General features: G+C 46.6%; 1 protein-coding gene across 3 annotated transcripts in view; it reads left to right on the top strand.

The window, feature by feature from the left end:
• Positions 1-11,903, top strand: part of PSMD11 (proteasome 26S subunit, non-ATPase 11) — a 45,326-nt gene extending 33,423 nt beyond the window's left edge. The window contains exons 7-14 of one of the 3 annotated variants that reach the window (XM_017890886.1): positions 1,192-1,336; positions 2,149-2,209; positions 5,520-5,582; positions 7,546-7,671; positions 8,158-8,193; positions 8,453-8,504; positions 9,105-9,247; positions 9,923-11,903. In XM_017890886.1, the coding sequence (XP_017746375.1) occupies positions 1,192-1,336; positions 2,149-2,209; positions 5,520-5,582; positions 7,546-7,671; positions 8,158-8,193; positions 8,453-8,504; positions 9,105-9,247 (626 nt within the window). In that variant the 3' untranslated portion in view covers positions 9,923-11,903. Of the gene's footprint in view, positions 1-1,191; positions 1,337-2,148; positions 2,210-5,519; positions 5,583-7,545; positions 7,672-8,157; positions 8,194-8,452; positions 8,505-9,104; positions 9,248-9,368 lie in introns of all 3 variants that reach the window. The other 2 variants (XM_017890885.1, XM_017890887.1) reach the window with 2 other exon arrangements.
• The last annotated feature ends 1,937 nt before the right edge of the window (positions 11,904-13,840 follow it).

Raw genomic sequence — 13,840 nt, 5'->3', positions numbered from 1 at the left:
AATGCGCATCAGAAAATAGCAACTCATCTTACATATAATAACTAGAAAATATTATTCTCTCTGATCATTTAAGTGTTACAAATCCTGAGAATGTTATACATTGAACAAATTAGGTACTACCTTATAATTAAATCTCGCTTGGAAAGAGTCTTTTAAAAAAATGCTCTGAGGTACAAATCACCTATGTGTTAAACATGAGTCTTTGACATTATACAAAGAGTTTAAACAAATATATCAAACAATTACAGGCCAATGGCTCTTAAAACAGCTATAAGTCAGGTTCAAGGACACACTGTTCCACAATTTCCTGTAAGTTGGGGTTTTCCATTGCAGCTGCCACTCGCTCTTTGTCATTTATCTGCTTATTGATGTCTTCTTCTGTTGAGTGGGTTCCTTCAGAAATGTAGATTTCCAACTTATGTTTAAATGGTAAACATCGCTGAAGTTTTACTCTTAAGCACAGCCCAATAAGAGTCGCCAAAGAGCAATGAGGTACCGTTGGCGTGAACCTGATAATAACCAGATATTATTCATTTATCTCCTGAACTTCCACACAACTTTCTGAGACCACTTCCAGTTCTTCTAAAGTATTGGGCTTTTCTGGGTCCCAGATAGTTCTAATCAAATCATAAACTTCTAGCGCTTTCTCTTCCATGATCTGGGGCTGCCAGGCAGCTCCCGGTTCAGAGAGGCCCGAGAGCCACAGGACTCTGTGCAGCGTACAGGAGAGCAGCCCGGACACCGGCTGCATCCTCACGCTCAGCCATCCCTGGCAACTGTCCCACTCGTGCCACTGTCTCTCAGCAGCCTCGGGATTGATCAACTTCCTGGTCTTCTGTATTTTTAGTAGAGATGGTATTTCTCCATGTTGGTCAGTCTGGTCTTGAACTCCTGACCTCGGATGATCTGCCCATCTCAGCCTCCCAGAGTGCTGGGATTATAGGTGTGAGCTGAAACTGCGCCCGGTCCTTTTTTTTTTTTTTTTTTAAGAGATGGGGTCTTACTGTGTTACTCAGGCTCGTCTCAAACTCCTGGGCTCACATGATCCTTCCGTCTCAGCCTCCCAAAGTGTGGGATTTCAGGTGTGAGCCACTGTGCCCGGTTAGGTAGATTTCTAAGGTGCCTCCCAGCTCTGATCTTTTATGGCTCTATTATTTTATATGTTCTTATTCCTTTCTTTTCAATGCCCAGGTATTATCCATGCAGCAGAAGAGAAGGACTGGAAAACTGCGTACTCATACTTCTATGAGGCATTTGAGGGTTATGACTCCATCGACAGCCCCAAGGCCATCACATCTCTGAAGTACATGTTGCTGTGCAAAATCATGCTCAACACGTAGGTGCACCTTAACTCTGGACTACAAGAACTCAGATCCTTCAGCAAGTCTGTTTGCCATGGCAGAGATGGCCTGAGCAGGGAGTTTGGCCAGTTACAGAAACAGCAGTAGCTGCAGCCTCTAGGACTGGCTGAGGTAGAGCAGGAGGATCAAAGGTGGTCCAGAAAACTTTCGCTTGCTAGTCTTTCAGAATCAGGGAGACATTTTAGAAATCCCCTTCCCAGCTCCTCTTGGAGAATTCTCATCCTTTAAATACTCTGTGTCCTCATAGGTGCAGAGCACAGGACAGAGGGTCAGGAAATAGCTTACAGATCAGCCAGTACCAGCCAACTGAGCCACCCAGAATGAGGAAGGAAGGGTTAAGGAGAGGTTTGAAAAAGTGAACAACAAAAGTATGACAGACCTACTTACAAAGAAGTCTACAGAATTACTCAATTCTTTTGGGAATAAATGAAGTATTGACTAAGAACTCTCTTTGGATCTTTGGATTACATAAGGGCTATGTTTTAATAAAACCTGTTACACTGGGATTTGACTTAAACTTACAGTTCTGCTTGTTGGGTCTATTGCTTTTGGTAGGTTCAGTTCAGCTTTCTAATATTGGAGTTTTTCTACTCTTCAGGCTGAACTGTGGCCCAGAGTGGAGAAAACCTAGCTTTTGCAATGTGATGGGCATATGGGTTTAAAGGTTGGGCTGATTATCTGTGCGGGCAGAGTCTTCAGTGGAATTCTGTTAAAAAGAAATTTGCCCAAACCTACCTTTAGAAGCATAACATCTGTAGCAATTGACCAAGTATGTCTTTTTTTCTAGCCCAGAAGATGTCCAGGCTTTGGTGAGCGGGAAGCTTGCGCTTCGGTATGCAGGGAGGCAGGTAGGGACTCCCTTGACTGCAGTTCTGCTCACTCTGAGGCCAGCATGTTTTCAGAGTCACGACGTTTGATGAGACCAGCGCTCTTCAGGTCTTCATACTACTCTCTTCCTTCTCCCCCACTCACTTCTTTCCCTTAAGCCCATTCAGTGTATTTCCTAGACTGTTAAATTCTTGGCCTGGAAAGTCCGTGTTTGGAGCTCTTAAGGACATCAGGTGGTTTGAGGGACTTAGGGAACTGAACTGTAGCATTTGCATTGACTTAGTTTGCATTTGGCTTTGACCAGAAGATTTATCTACCATAGTAGTCTGACTTGTAATTTAACATACGCAGAGTGTGAAATCTTAGATTCTCCGTGTCAGCAGCCTGGTAACATCTGGTGCGTATGTGCTTTAGAGAGGTCTGATTGCTTGGTGCAGAAACTAGGTTTTGAGATTTACTTTTGTGCTTCTCAGATCAGTACCTTTCTACTCATGCTTTGAATTTTGGGTGTGGTGTAAAAAGAGGCCCCTTTTTTGTGTTACGTTAATGTCCAAGTAGGTATGAGTGTGACTTCTGACAGCAGACAGTTAGGACCTATGCAAAGATGATATCTAGACTGTCTCCTCTTTGTATTTTGCTTGATTATCACTAGTAAAGTAAAAGTAATCTTTCTGGATTTCAACTGCAGTTGTCTCTAAACACAGACTGATTGGCTGTCTGTATAATCTCACTATGTCTCTGGAGGAGTGGCCACAGATGGTTTCTTCCCTCTCTACAAGTGGCCCTAATTGGCTTTTTTTTTTTTTTTTTTTTGAGTTGGAGTCTCATTCTTTCGTCCAGGCTGGAGTGCAGTGGCGTATCTCAGCTCACTGCAACCTCCTCCTCCCAGTTTGAAGTGATTCTCCTGCCTCAGCCTCCCGAGTAGCTGGGATTACAGGCATCTGCCACTATGCCTGGCTAACTTTTTGTAGTAGAGATGGGGTTTTGCCATCTTGGTCAGGCTGTCCCAAACTCTTGACCTCAAGTGATCCACCCACCTCAACCTCCAAAAGTGCTGGGATTGTAGGCGTGAGCCACTGCATCCAGCCATGCATCTTACAATATAGTAATAACCAGTACTCTTGAGGTCAAAACCAGGAGCTGACCTGAAACTTTTGCTGATAAAAAGCCAGTTAGGGGCTGGATGTGGTGGCTCATGCCTGTAATCCCAGCCCTTTGGGAGGCAGAAGCAGGAGGATCATCAGAGGTCAGAATTTCAAGACCAGCCTGGCCAACATGGTAAAAACCTGTCTCTACTAAAAATAAAAAATTAGCCGGGCGTGGTAGTGGGCGACTGTAATCCCAGCTACTCGGGAGGCTGAGGCAGGAGAACCACTTTAAACTGGGAGGTGGAGGTTGCAGTAAGCCAAAATAGCACCACTGTACTCTAACCTGGGCGACTCTGTCTTAAAAAAATAATAAGAAGAAAGATGCACTACTCTCACTATAACTAGAGTTGAGGAGACAGGTTCAGGGACATCAGGCGTTCAGGACAAGGTCAGGTAGCTCATCGGTGGAGCTAGACTTTCAACTAGGGTCATTGGCTCTAAGTTCCAGGCTTTTCTCATTTTGACACTTTTTTCTGTCTATAGGACAAATGCTGGAGACAAACACACTAATGATTAGCCTTGTACCATTTAGTCTACTGTATAAGATACACTGTTCTTATTTAAGTACGTAGGCTGATAAACGAGCAGCTTCTCTTAGTCTCTTGCACCTTGATGTTAGTTTTTTTTTTTTTTTTTTTTGGGAGACGGAGTCTCGCTCTGTCGCCCAGGCTGGAGTGCAGTGGCCGGATCTCAGCTCACTGCAAGCTCCGCTTCCCGGGCTCACGTCATTCTCCTGCCTCAGCCTCCCGAGTAGCTGGGACTATAGGCGCCTGTCACCTCGCCCGCCTAGTTTTTTGTAGTTTTTAGTAGAGACGGGGTTTCACCGTGTTAGCCAAGATGGTCTTGATCTCCTGACCTTGTGATCTGCCCGTCTCGGCCTCCCAAAGTGCTGGGATTACAGGCTTGAGCCACCGCACCCGGCCGATGTTAGCTTTTAAGCAGAAGATAGGCTGATCTCCCAGAAAGATGAGTGTTGTAGATTTTTTGCTGAGTGGAGACTTGATAGCTTGGTCAGGGGCCTTTTTTAATGAGGTTAGAAGTTGTTCTCAACTATTGATTGTACCTTCATCACTCCGTGGGGTCTTCACATTTGGTGTGATATGTTAATGCCTCAACTTTGATGCCGCAATTTTTTTTTTATCTTTTGAGACGGAGTCTCGCTCTGTCACCCGGGCTGGAGTGCAGTGGCCGGATCTCAGCTCACTGCAAGCTCCGCCTTCCGGGTTTACACCATTCTCCTGCCTCAGCCCCCCGAGTAGCTGGGACTACAGGTGCCCGCCACCTCGCCCGGCTAGTTTTTTTTTTTGTATTTTTTAGTAGAGACGGGGTTTCACCGTGTTAGCCCTGATGGTCTCGATCTCCTGCCCTCGTGATCCGCCCGTCTCGGCCTCCCAAAGTGCTGGGATTACAGGCTTGAGCCACCGCGCCCGGCCAGTGCCGCAATTTGAGACGGATTCTTGTTCTATCACCCAGCTGCAGTGCAGTGGCGTGATCTTGGCTTACTGCAACCTCTGCCTCCTGGGTTCTAGCAATTCTCCTGCCTCAGCCTTCCAAGTAGCTGGGATTACAGGCGCCCACCACTACGCCCGGCTAAGTAGAGAGGGGGGGTTTCACCACGTTGACCAGGCTGGTCTCGAACTTCTGACCTCAAGTGATCCACCCACCTCGGCCTCCCAAACTGGTGGGATTATAGGCTTGAGCCACCGTGCCCAGCCTTGATGCCTCAGCCTTAATGAGGTAGACCTTGTTCAGTGCCTCATTTCAAACGTAGCAAAATGAATCTTGATAAAGCACAGATATAATAGGGTTTAAGGGCAGGAAGGAGTTTGGGTGGATGTGGCAATAACAAGCCTTGGAGGAAGGGGAAGGAAATCACAGTTCTCTTGTCATTTTTCCTTTTAGCTTGTCATCTCTAGAGAATGCTGTATTAGGGTCGGTCTGTTTGGAAAATTTCTGTTTCCTAGTATTCTTAAGTCATTTCAGGTTTCAAAGGGAAACAGGTTGGCATATAGTGGTATTTAGTACTTGGGCTCTTCTTTCCAGGCGTCTGAAGAAGAATGATGGTGGGGCGGGTTCTTCCTTAGAGCAGAAGTTATATGGACACAGCATACTGCTTATGAGACTTGGGTAAATGTTAGTGTGCAGAATAGATCACTTTCATGATTTGTCTCTTTATTCTCAGACAGAAGCATTAAAATGTGTGGCTCAGGCTAGCAAGAACAGATCACTGGCAGATTTTGAAAAGGTGAGCATGACATTGGGTTGGTATGGAATGTGGGTGGAAGAGAGGGACGTTTAAGTACTTCAAAACACACTTTAAAAAATAATTATAGTTTCACAAGAAGTTGCAGATGATTCCATGTATCCTTCACCTAGGACAGTGTTAAAACCAGGAAATAGTTAAGCACTTTCGTACAGTGAAACTTACTGAGTTGATATAAAATATATATTATTTATACATAATAACTTTCTATTTCAAAAGTTCTGTCCTTTTTTCACTTTGATTTTTCACAACACACCTATCTATTATCTGTGTTTTATGGTTAAGGGAACTGGGATTCAGGAGGACACTCCAAGTCACACAGCATAGTGTCAGAGTTTGACTCTAGGCCTGGTGCTTGCTCCACGTGACACAGTTGTAGGCATTCCTTCAGCTCCGGAAATGCCAGGTCTGCTCTGTGGACAGAAGGGAAGTCTTGATGTGCGTACTTGGACCCAAAGAAACATTCTCAGGATGATGTTCTAGGCTTTATTTAACTCCGGTGCCTTTTGCTCATTGTTTGGGAGTTTTGAAAAGGGAAAAAAGCCTGTCTGGGCATTAGGGTGAGAATTGTATATTCTTTTCTGAACTTTTCTCCTCTTAGTCTGAGTATAATGACCAGCTTAATAAAAACAAAACCTAGATCCAGAAAGAAAAACTTAGCGTGGATGGAGACTAGACCATGTGGCTTTGACTGTCCCTAAGATTCACCATCTTCCTGGAGGGCTCTTGCCAATTCCTGTTGCCTCTTACTTGGCATGATTTGTCTGCTTCCCTTAACACCTTGTAGCCCAGCTGACATGAGGCTGGGATGTTGAGACCATTATTGATGGTCAGTAAATCACACAAATGTGGTCCAGATCATTTTATCCCAATGTCTGGGATGTTTGATGGGACACTTTTATTCCAAATAGTTCCTTGGAAGAAGGATTCTGTGATTAGATATTTGGGAAATACTAGGGCTAAACAAAATACTAGGGCCAATAATAATTAAAACACCTAATTTTGCTTAATAATTGCAGAGCCATATTATGCTGATGGCCCTTATAAAACTCCCAAGAGCTAGCTGTGGAATTCAGCATTTCCTATTCTTTAACCTCAATATTCTTTTTTTCCCTCCATGGAGACCCTATTTATTCTTTAGAATACATGCTGAGAAATGCTGGTGTAGCTAATTTGGTTCACGAGCCGAGTTGCTCTTGCGGCTTCCATGGTTTGAGCTGTTGACCTGAAGCCTGCAAACAGAAAGATGGTCCCTAGGGTGACTCCACCTTTTTGTTCTATTTCATAATTTTTTTTCTCTTAAAGACTATCATAAAATAGCATTTTTTTTTTCTTTTTTTTGAGACGGAGTCTTGCTCTGTCGCCCAGGCTGGAGTGCAGTGGTGCCATCTTGGCTCACTGCAAGCTCTACCTCCCGGGTTCACGCCATTCTCCTGCCTCAGCCTCCTGAGTAGCTGGGAATACAGGTGCCCGCCACCACGCCCGGCTAATTTTTTGTATATTTAGTAGAGACAGGGTTTCACCGTGTTAGCCAGGATGGTCTCAATCTCCTGACCTTGTGATCCACCCTCCTCGGCCTCCCAAAGTGCTGGGATTACAGGCGTGAGCCACCGTGCCTGGCCAGAATAGCAGTTTTAAAAATTTATTTTTAAGAGATGGAGGCTCTCTGTGTTGCCCAGGCTGGACTTGATCTCTTGGGCTCCAGCAGTCCTCCCACATCAGCCTCCTGAGTAACTGGGACTCCAGGCGCATATGCCACCAAGCCAAACTTCCCTTTTAGTTCTGACATTCCTTTTCTGCTTTGTATCATGCATCTGCCCAAATCTCCCCTAACTTCATTCAATGATGTAGTTTTATAAGGGCCAGCAAACTACCTAGGAAGCAGGAGTAGCATGACTTTCAAGTGATTCTCTGTGCCAATCTCTGCGACTGGTTCTTTTGGCAGGCTCTGACAGATTACCGGGCAGAGCTCCGGGATGACCCAATCATCAGCACACACTTGGCCAAGTTGTATGATAACTTACTGGAGCAGAATCTGATCCGAGTCATTGAGCCTTTTTCCAGAGTACAGGTGAGAACCCTCTGGGGACTCCATTCCTGGCCGGGCATTCTCACTGTAGCCACCTCCCTTCCACACGTGTCCAGAATGGGAACTCACTTGTAGGGGTGTGCCTGGTGGGTAAGAGGCCACCAAGAGCTTGGGCCTCTGTTGATAAAATGAACAAAAATCGAGGAGGAGATGCTGTGGGTAGAGGCATGTGGGTTGCCCCTGCATGTGTTCCGAGCAGTTTCCTCCTCGCTTTGAGTCACTGCATGTGTTGTACCTGTTTTCTGTATTGGGTGTGTGGGACAAGAGTCTGTTTATTGTGTGTAGCAATGAAGGGCGGGCAGATGGGAAGAACACAAGAGATTTAAGCACGGCCAAGGAGGGTCTTGTCTTGTATAGAGACATACATTAGAATTTTGAGAAATACAGCAGTTCCCCATTCCCTCCCTTCTCTTATTGGAGGCAAAAGTAAAACTTTCAGTGTTGGTGTCTCTCTGCCTTTCCTTTTAGATTGAACACATATCTAGTCTCATCAAACTCTCCAAGGTAAGGAGTCTTAAGGCCATCTGCAGGGAGGAATGGGAAGGGGTGGTGAGGAGGGGTGGCACATGCACCTGATTGGCCTCATTGGAAAGCTCCCCAGCTTCTCAGTGGGGAATGGGCAGTGTGGGCTAGAGTAGGAGTTGCATTGTTGCTATTTTGTTTTCAGTCCATTTGGCGTAAGACCCCTCCAACAAAGCTTTTGTGTCAGGGTGATCTCTGACTAGTGGATACAGGTCCCTTTAATCATGTGCTTTGATTTTAGGCCGACGTGGAAAGGAAATTATCACAGATGATTCTTGACAAGAAATTTCATGGTGAGTAGCAGTCACACAGGCAAGGGGGCTGGTGGTGGTGATGAGACGGTTGAAGAAGTTTCTTTTCTTTTTTTTTTTTTGAGACAGAGTCTTGCTCTGTCGCCCAGGCTGGGGTGCAGTGGCCGTATCTCAGCTCACTGCGAGCTCCGCCTCCCGGGTTCACGCCATTCTCCTGCCTCAGCCTCCTGAGTAGCTGGGACTACAGGCGCCGCCACCTCGCCCGGCTAGTTTTTTGTATTTCTTTTAGTAGAGACGGGGTTTCACCGTATTAGCCAGGATGGTCTTGATCTCCTGACCTCGTGATCCACCTGTCTCGGCCTCCCAAAGTGCTGGGATTACAGGCTTGAGCCACCGCGCCCGGCCAGAAGTTTATTTTCAAAGAAGATATTCTATTTGTTTCTCCTGATGGTTCACCCTGGGGTCCTGGCCCCTCTCTCCTGTGGTGAGAATGTGTAATAAGCATGTGTACATGGAATAAGGAGATGAATTCTATTTCCCTTCTTTTCTGGAGACAGTGAGTCAACTAGGGAGTGGGCTGCTTCACAAACGCTTTGTGTCTAATGTCACTTTTTACCTGGGTTGCCCTTGTGTTTCTTGCAGGGATTTTGGACCAGGGGGAGGGTGTCCTGATTATTTTCGATGAACCCCCAGTAGATAAAACTTATGAAGCTGCTCTGGAAACAATTCAGAACATGAGTAAAGTAGTGGATTCCCTCTACAACAAAGCCAAGAAACTGACATAGGTGAGTGCTGGCTTCAGGACCCCAGGGCTGGGCAGCTCTGTCTTCTGCGTGTCGAGACTGAAAACCTCCTCCTGGTGTCCTCATGGCTTCCTGATTGACACTGCTCTGTCTTCTCTTGCAGAGTTGGATCTGTAGCGGTCCTTTGGAGAGTGTGTGTGGCGGGAGAGTGAAACCTTGGGGGAAAATGCTAGGAGACTCTTTTTTCTTTTTGTTCTACTTTTCGCTCGGAAAGTTTTAAATCTTCATTTGGTGCATCTGTATTCCAGCCAATAGGTGTGCCAGTTTTCATGTAATCTTTACTGGCCCAACTTGGGAGTGGGGAAATTGCTTAAAAAAAAAGAAAAAGAAAAAAAAAAAGATTATTCTAAATAAAAGGAAAAAGGCTTACACTACCTAAAGCTGTCCTCTCTGCCTCCTGGGAGAGGGCCGCAAAGCCAGGCACCCCGCCAACCACTGGGGGTCCTAATCCACCTGCTGGGCGTCACCTCTCCTCCTCCTCAGAATTGGGTGTTTGACCATCAAAAGCAACGACTTTTTATTCTGTTTGTACTGAACCAAAACAAACAACTGTGTATAGACTGCTGTTTTCTTTTTTATTTGAAATGAGGCATTTTGGTGTTCTTTCCCCTGCCATACGGCCTGTCCGCCCTTCTCTCCCCATATTGGCTCCAGCAGAGTAGCCGAAGGTCCTGCCGCCGCCGCCACCACCACCACCACCACCACCACCACTGCAGCAACAACAGCAGCAGCGCCTGCACAGCTCCGCTCTGACCTGTGAAGGAATGGGGATGAGGCCAGGTGCTAGTGTCTACCATGGCCACACGGGGAGCAGTGTGGGCCCTTAGCCCCCAAGGGGCCTGCTGTGCATGTGGCTTTTTTTTTTTTTTTAACACAGTAAACTAGATTAGTCGTCAGTGTTTTAATTGCCCCTCTTCTCTTCTCCTCTGCGTTCCTCTCCTCTCTTCTTTCCTCTCTCTCCCTTCTCTTTCCCCTCTCAACCAGAAGACCGTCATGTCTCTCTGCCTTCCTCCTCTTCCCTCCAGGGGAGTCAGGCTGTCTGTGAAATCCATGAGCTTCTCTCCCTCTCCCACTCCTCCTCTCCTGCTTTCAGATGGATTTATTCCTTTTTTTAAACAATGAACATCGGAATGACACTGTGGGGTGTGTTTCTCTCTCTCTCTCTCTTTTAATTTTCTTTGTTGGGTTTTTGAGCAACCTCATGTCCCCTTCCCAGGGAGCTTCTTAATTTACCTCTTAGAACTTGAGTGGATGGGAAATAGAGCACTGTGTGTCAGCATGCTTTGTTTTCTGACACGATTACACAGCCAGGCTTTAATGCCATTTGGGTAGGTGAGCTTCTGCACCTCTGTTGTGCTGAACTGTATTTTCTTCTCTCATCTCCTCTTTGTCTTTTTCTTTTCCTCTCCTTCCTGCCGGCCTCCTTTTCTCTTCTTTACCTTCCTTGGATTATCCTTCCAGGTTTTCATAATACATTTATATTTTGTAAAAGGATTTTGTTGTACCAGGTTTTGCATCCTCACTGAATCTGACTGGCTTTTATTTTCCTCTCCAAAATCAGGTTTTTGTTCTCAACATTTCTCCCCATCGTGTCCAGTCATTGTTTTGGTTTTGGCACCATCAGTATCAAATGTACAAACGGTTCTTGCTAACCAACACCAGGTATATCTGATGTTCAGATGAGTTCCAATAAAAATAATTTTTTTTTCAAAAGGTGTCTTTTCTTGAGTGCTGGAGGGCTTCCAAGCAAGCCCAGACAGCTCTGTGTAGCCCCACACTAGTCTAGCTCTCATCTGGCCAAAGCTGTTATCTCATTTGTGTAATGGGAGTCCTTAAGCTAAATTTGGGGTCCAAATTTGAAGGGCTTTGGGGGCAAGAAAGTTGGTGTGTGAGTTCTGAAGTTGGAAATGAATTCAGGTGTCTTTTTCCAGGGCAGCATGGTCCAGTGAGCACGTGTAGGTTTGGACGGTAGATCCTCTGAGCCTACTTCCTCTTCTACTCAGTGAGGATGCTGCTTCCTTGGCAGGTGATTGTGATGTGAAGCTTAATAAGTCATAGACGTGCAGGTGTCTGGAGAGTCCTGACATTCAGTTGTGGTTTCGTTTCCTTTTGGAATCTTCAAAGGCAGCGATTTTCATATTGCCTCACACCCTGGGGGGGCCTCTGGGACCACTGGGGGACCTGCTAAATCCTCTTCAGTCTGAGCAGTTCAGCCATTGTCAGTTTTAGTATTGTCTGTGTATTTCACTTGCAGAAAGAGTTTTGCTTTTATAAAGGACTTTAAAAAGTACTCCAAAGATATCTAGTTTTGGAGCAGAGGGGAGATGGTTTCTCAAACTTAGGGCAGTCCTGAGGAGCTCAGGCAGCAGCCCTTTTCTCGGTTCCCTTTGCGGGTCTTGGTCAGATGATGCCCTCTAGACCCGTGCTGTCCAATATGGAGCCGCTAGCCACGTGCAGCTGTCAGGCCCTTGCAATGTGGCTGGTTCGAGCTGTGATACACTGCCAAGTGTAAACACAAACCAGACTTCGAAGACTTAGTATGATAAGAAAAGGAGTGTAAAATATGTCAATAACTTTTTTATATATGTGTTGAAATATTTTGGGTATTGGGTTAAATAAAATATATTATTAAAATTCACCTGTTTTCCTTTTACTTGTGTAATGTGGCTGCTAGAAAATACAAAGTTACCTATGTGGCTTCTATCTGTGGCTCACATTATCCTTTTCTTGGACAGCGCAGCTCTAGACCTCCAGGACCAGCAGTTGTGCCACTGCCTCCTCTCCCAGGCCTCTCATGACCTGAGTCCAGGCACAGCTGGAAGGTCAGCTGGCCGGTGGGTTGGCCTGGGCCTGGTTCCCTCACCTCCCTTCTAGGCTCCAGCCTTCATGGTGCCAGGACTTTGTGTGTTAATAAGACTCCACTGGAGTTGGGAGCAGAGGCTCTGGTCCCCTGCTGTGTGCTAGTTATGTAATCTGTGCTGCCCAGAAGGGCCACTAGATGCTGCTCTGTGATCCCTGAAAGAACAAAGCTGACTTCCTCAGGAGTAAGGGCTCAGGCTGCTCTATTTGGAACCCTTCCTGGAAGCTGTAGCTGGTCCCCGCCTTGGCCTCCCTTCCTCAGGATGCTATGGGAAGTGGGGCATGCGGGTAAAGTGGACTCTCCAGCAGTGCATGGGCAGCCCAGCCCAGCAGGGAAGCTAACAAGCAGGCTGGCCCTTCAGGCAGCTAGAGATAGGCTATAGGCTAAGTAGGCTGATGGATGGGGGTGGGATTTGGAAATCTTCCCTGCAGTTGTATGATGAAGGCAGCTAGGAAGAAAACAGCCCTGCCTCATTCAACTGGGTTTGCCTTCTGGGTCCTTGATTCTGCCGTTTCTGGCAGTTGACTGCCCTTTCTTCCTTGCTTCCAGTTGGAGCAGTGATAGGAATTGGTGGGGAGGTGGTGGTGGGTTGAGTGAAAAGAGGAGCTGTGTGGTGTCTGAAAACGAGCATAACAGGCATGGCCTGGGTAGGTAGGAGCTCCTGGAGACCCCTTCCCTCAGTCGCAGCAGTAAGTGGGCTGTCAGTGCCATTCCATTCCTGCTGTGCTGCAACTGTGACTTTGCTTTGGACAAGTGTGAGGAGGTTGGTGTTCTGCCGAGAGCTCTTTTTGAAGGTGCTAGGGAAAGGCTGGCTGGACAAAGGTGAGAGGACACAGGGTGTGGCCTGGCTTGAAAAGGCCCATGCAGAGGCATGCCGCTCTGGTGTGGGAAGCAGGGTAGTGGGGTGAGCTTGGTCCGCTTCCCTGTGAATTAATTGGAATGGCTAGCATTGAGATTGAGAGCTAAAGGTAACAACAGAGTGGGCCCAGGTTTTTCTAGGGGGTGGATTTTTCTTTTTTTTAGCTGAAGTCTCACTCTGCCACCCAGGCTGGAATGTAGTGGTGTGATACCGGCTCACTGCAACCTCTGCCTCCCAGGTTCAAGCGATTCTCCTGCCTCAGCCTCCTGAGTAGCTGGGACTACAGGCGCCTGCTAGCACAGCCAGCTAATTTTTTTTTAGTAGAGACGGGTTGTTCACCATGTTGGCCAGGCTGGTCTCAAACTCCTGACCTCAGGTGATCCGCCTGCCTTGGCCTCCAAAACTGCTGGACACGGTGTGGCACCACGCCCCGCCCGGGTGGATTATAGGCTTCAAAATTTGGACATGTTTTGGGAAGTGGAAAACATTTAACCTTGGCTCAACGCTAGAATCTGAAGGGGGGCACAGAGCCAACTCAGGAGCTAGAGGCTCCAAGTAGGGGCTGAGGAAAAGAGGCTGGGGTTCGGCTTTGCTTTGAGAAGGAAGAGGGACACTTGGTCAGGGTCTTGAAGGAGAATGTTTCTTCTGGCTCTTTTTTTTTTTTTTTTTTTTTTAATTTTGGTTTTTTTTCCGGGGCCGGGGTGCAAGGGGCTGATTTCGGCTCACTGCAACCTCCGTCTCCCAGGTTCAAGCGATTCTCCTGCCTCAGCCTCCTGAGTAGCTGGGATTACAGGCATGCGTCACCACACTAGGCTAATTTTTTTTTTTTTTTTTTTTTTTGTTTTTTTAGTAGAGA

Source organism: Rhinopithecus bieti, unplaced genomic scaffold (genome assembly GCF_001698545.2).
Source record: "Rhinopithecus bieti isolate Rb0 unplaced genomic scaffold, ASM169854v2 scaffold_19652, whole genome shotgun sequence".
In the NCBI taxonomy this organism is placed as follows: domain Eukaryota; kingdom Metazoa; phylum Chordata; class Mammalia; order Primates; family Cercopithecidae; genus Rhinopithecus; species Rhinopithecus bieti.
The sequence above is the reverse complement of the archived record's forward strand: the minus strand, read 5'-3'. Positions and strand labels throughout refer to the sequence as shown.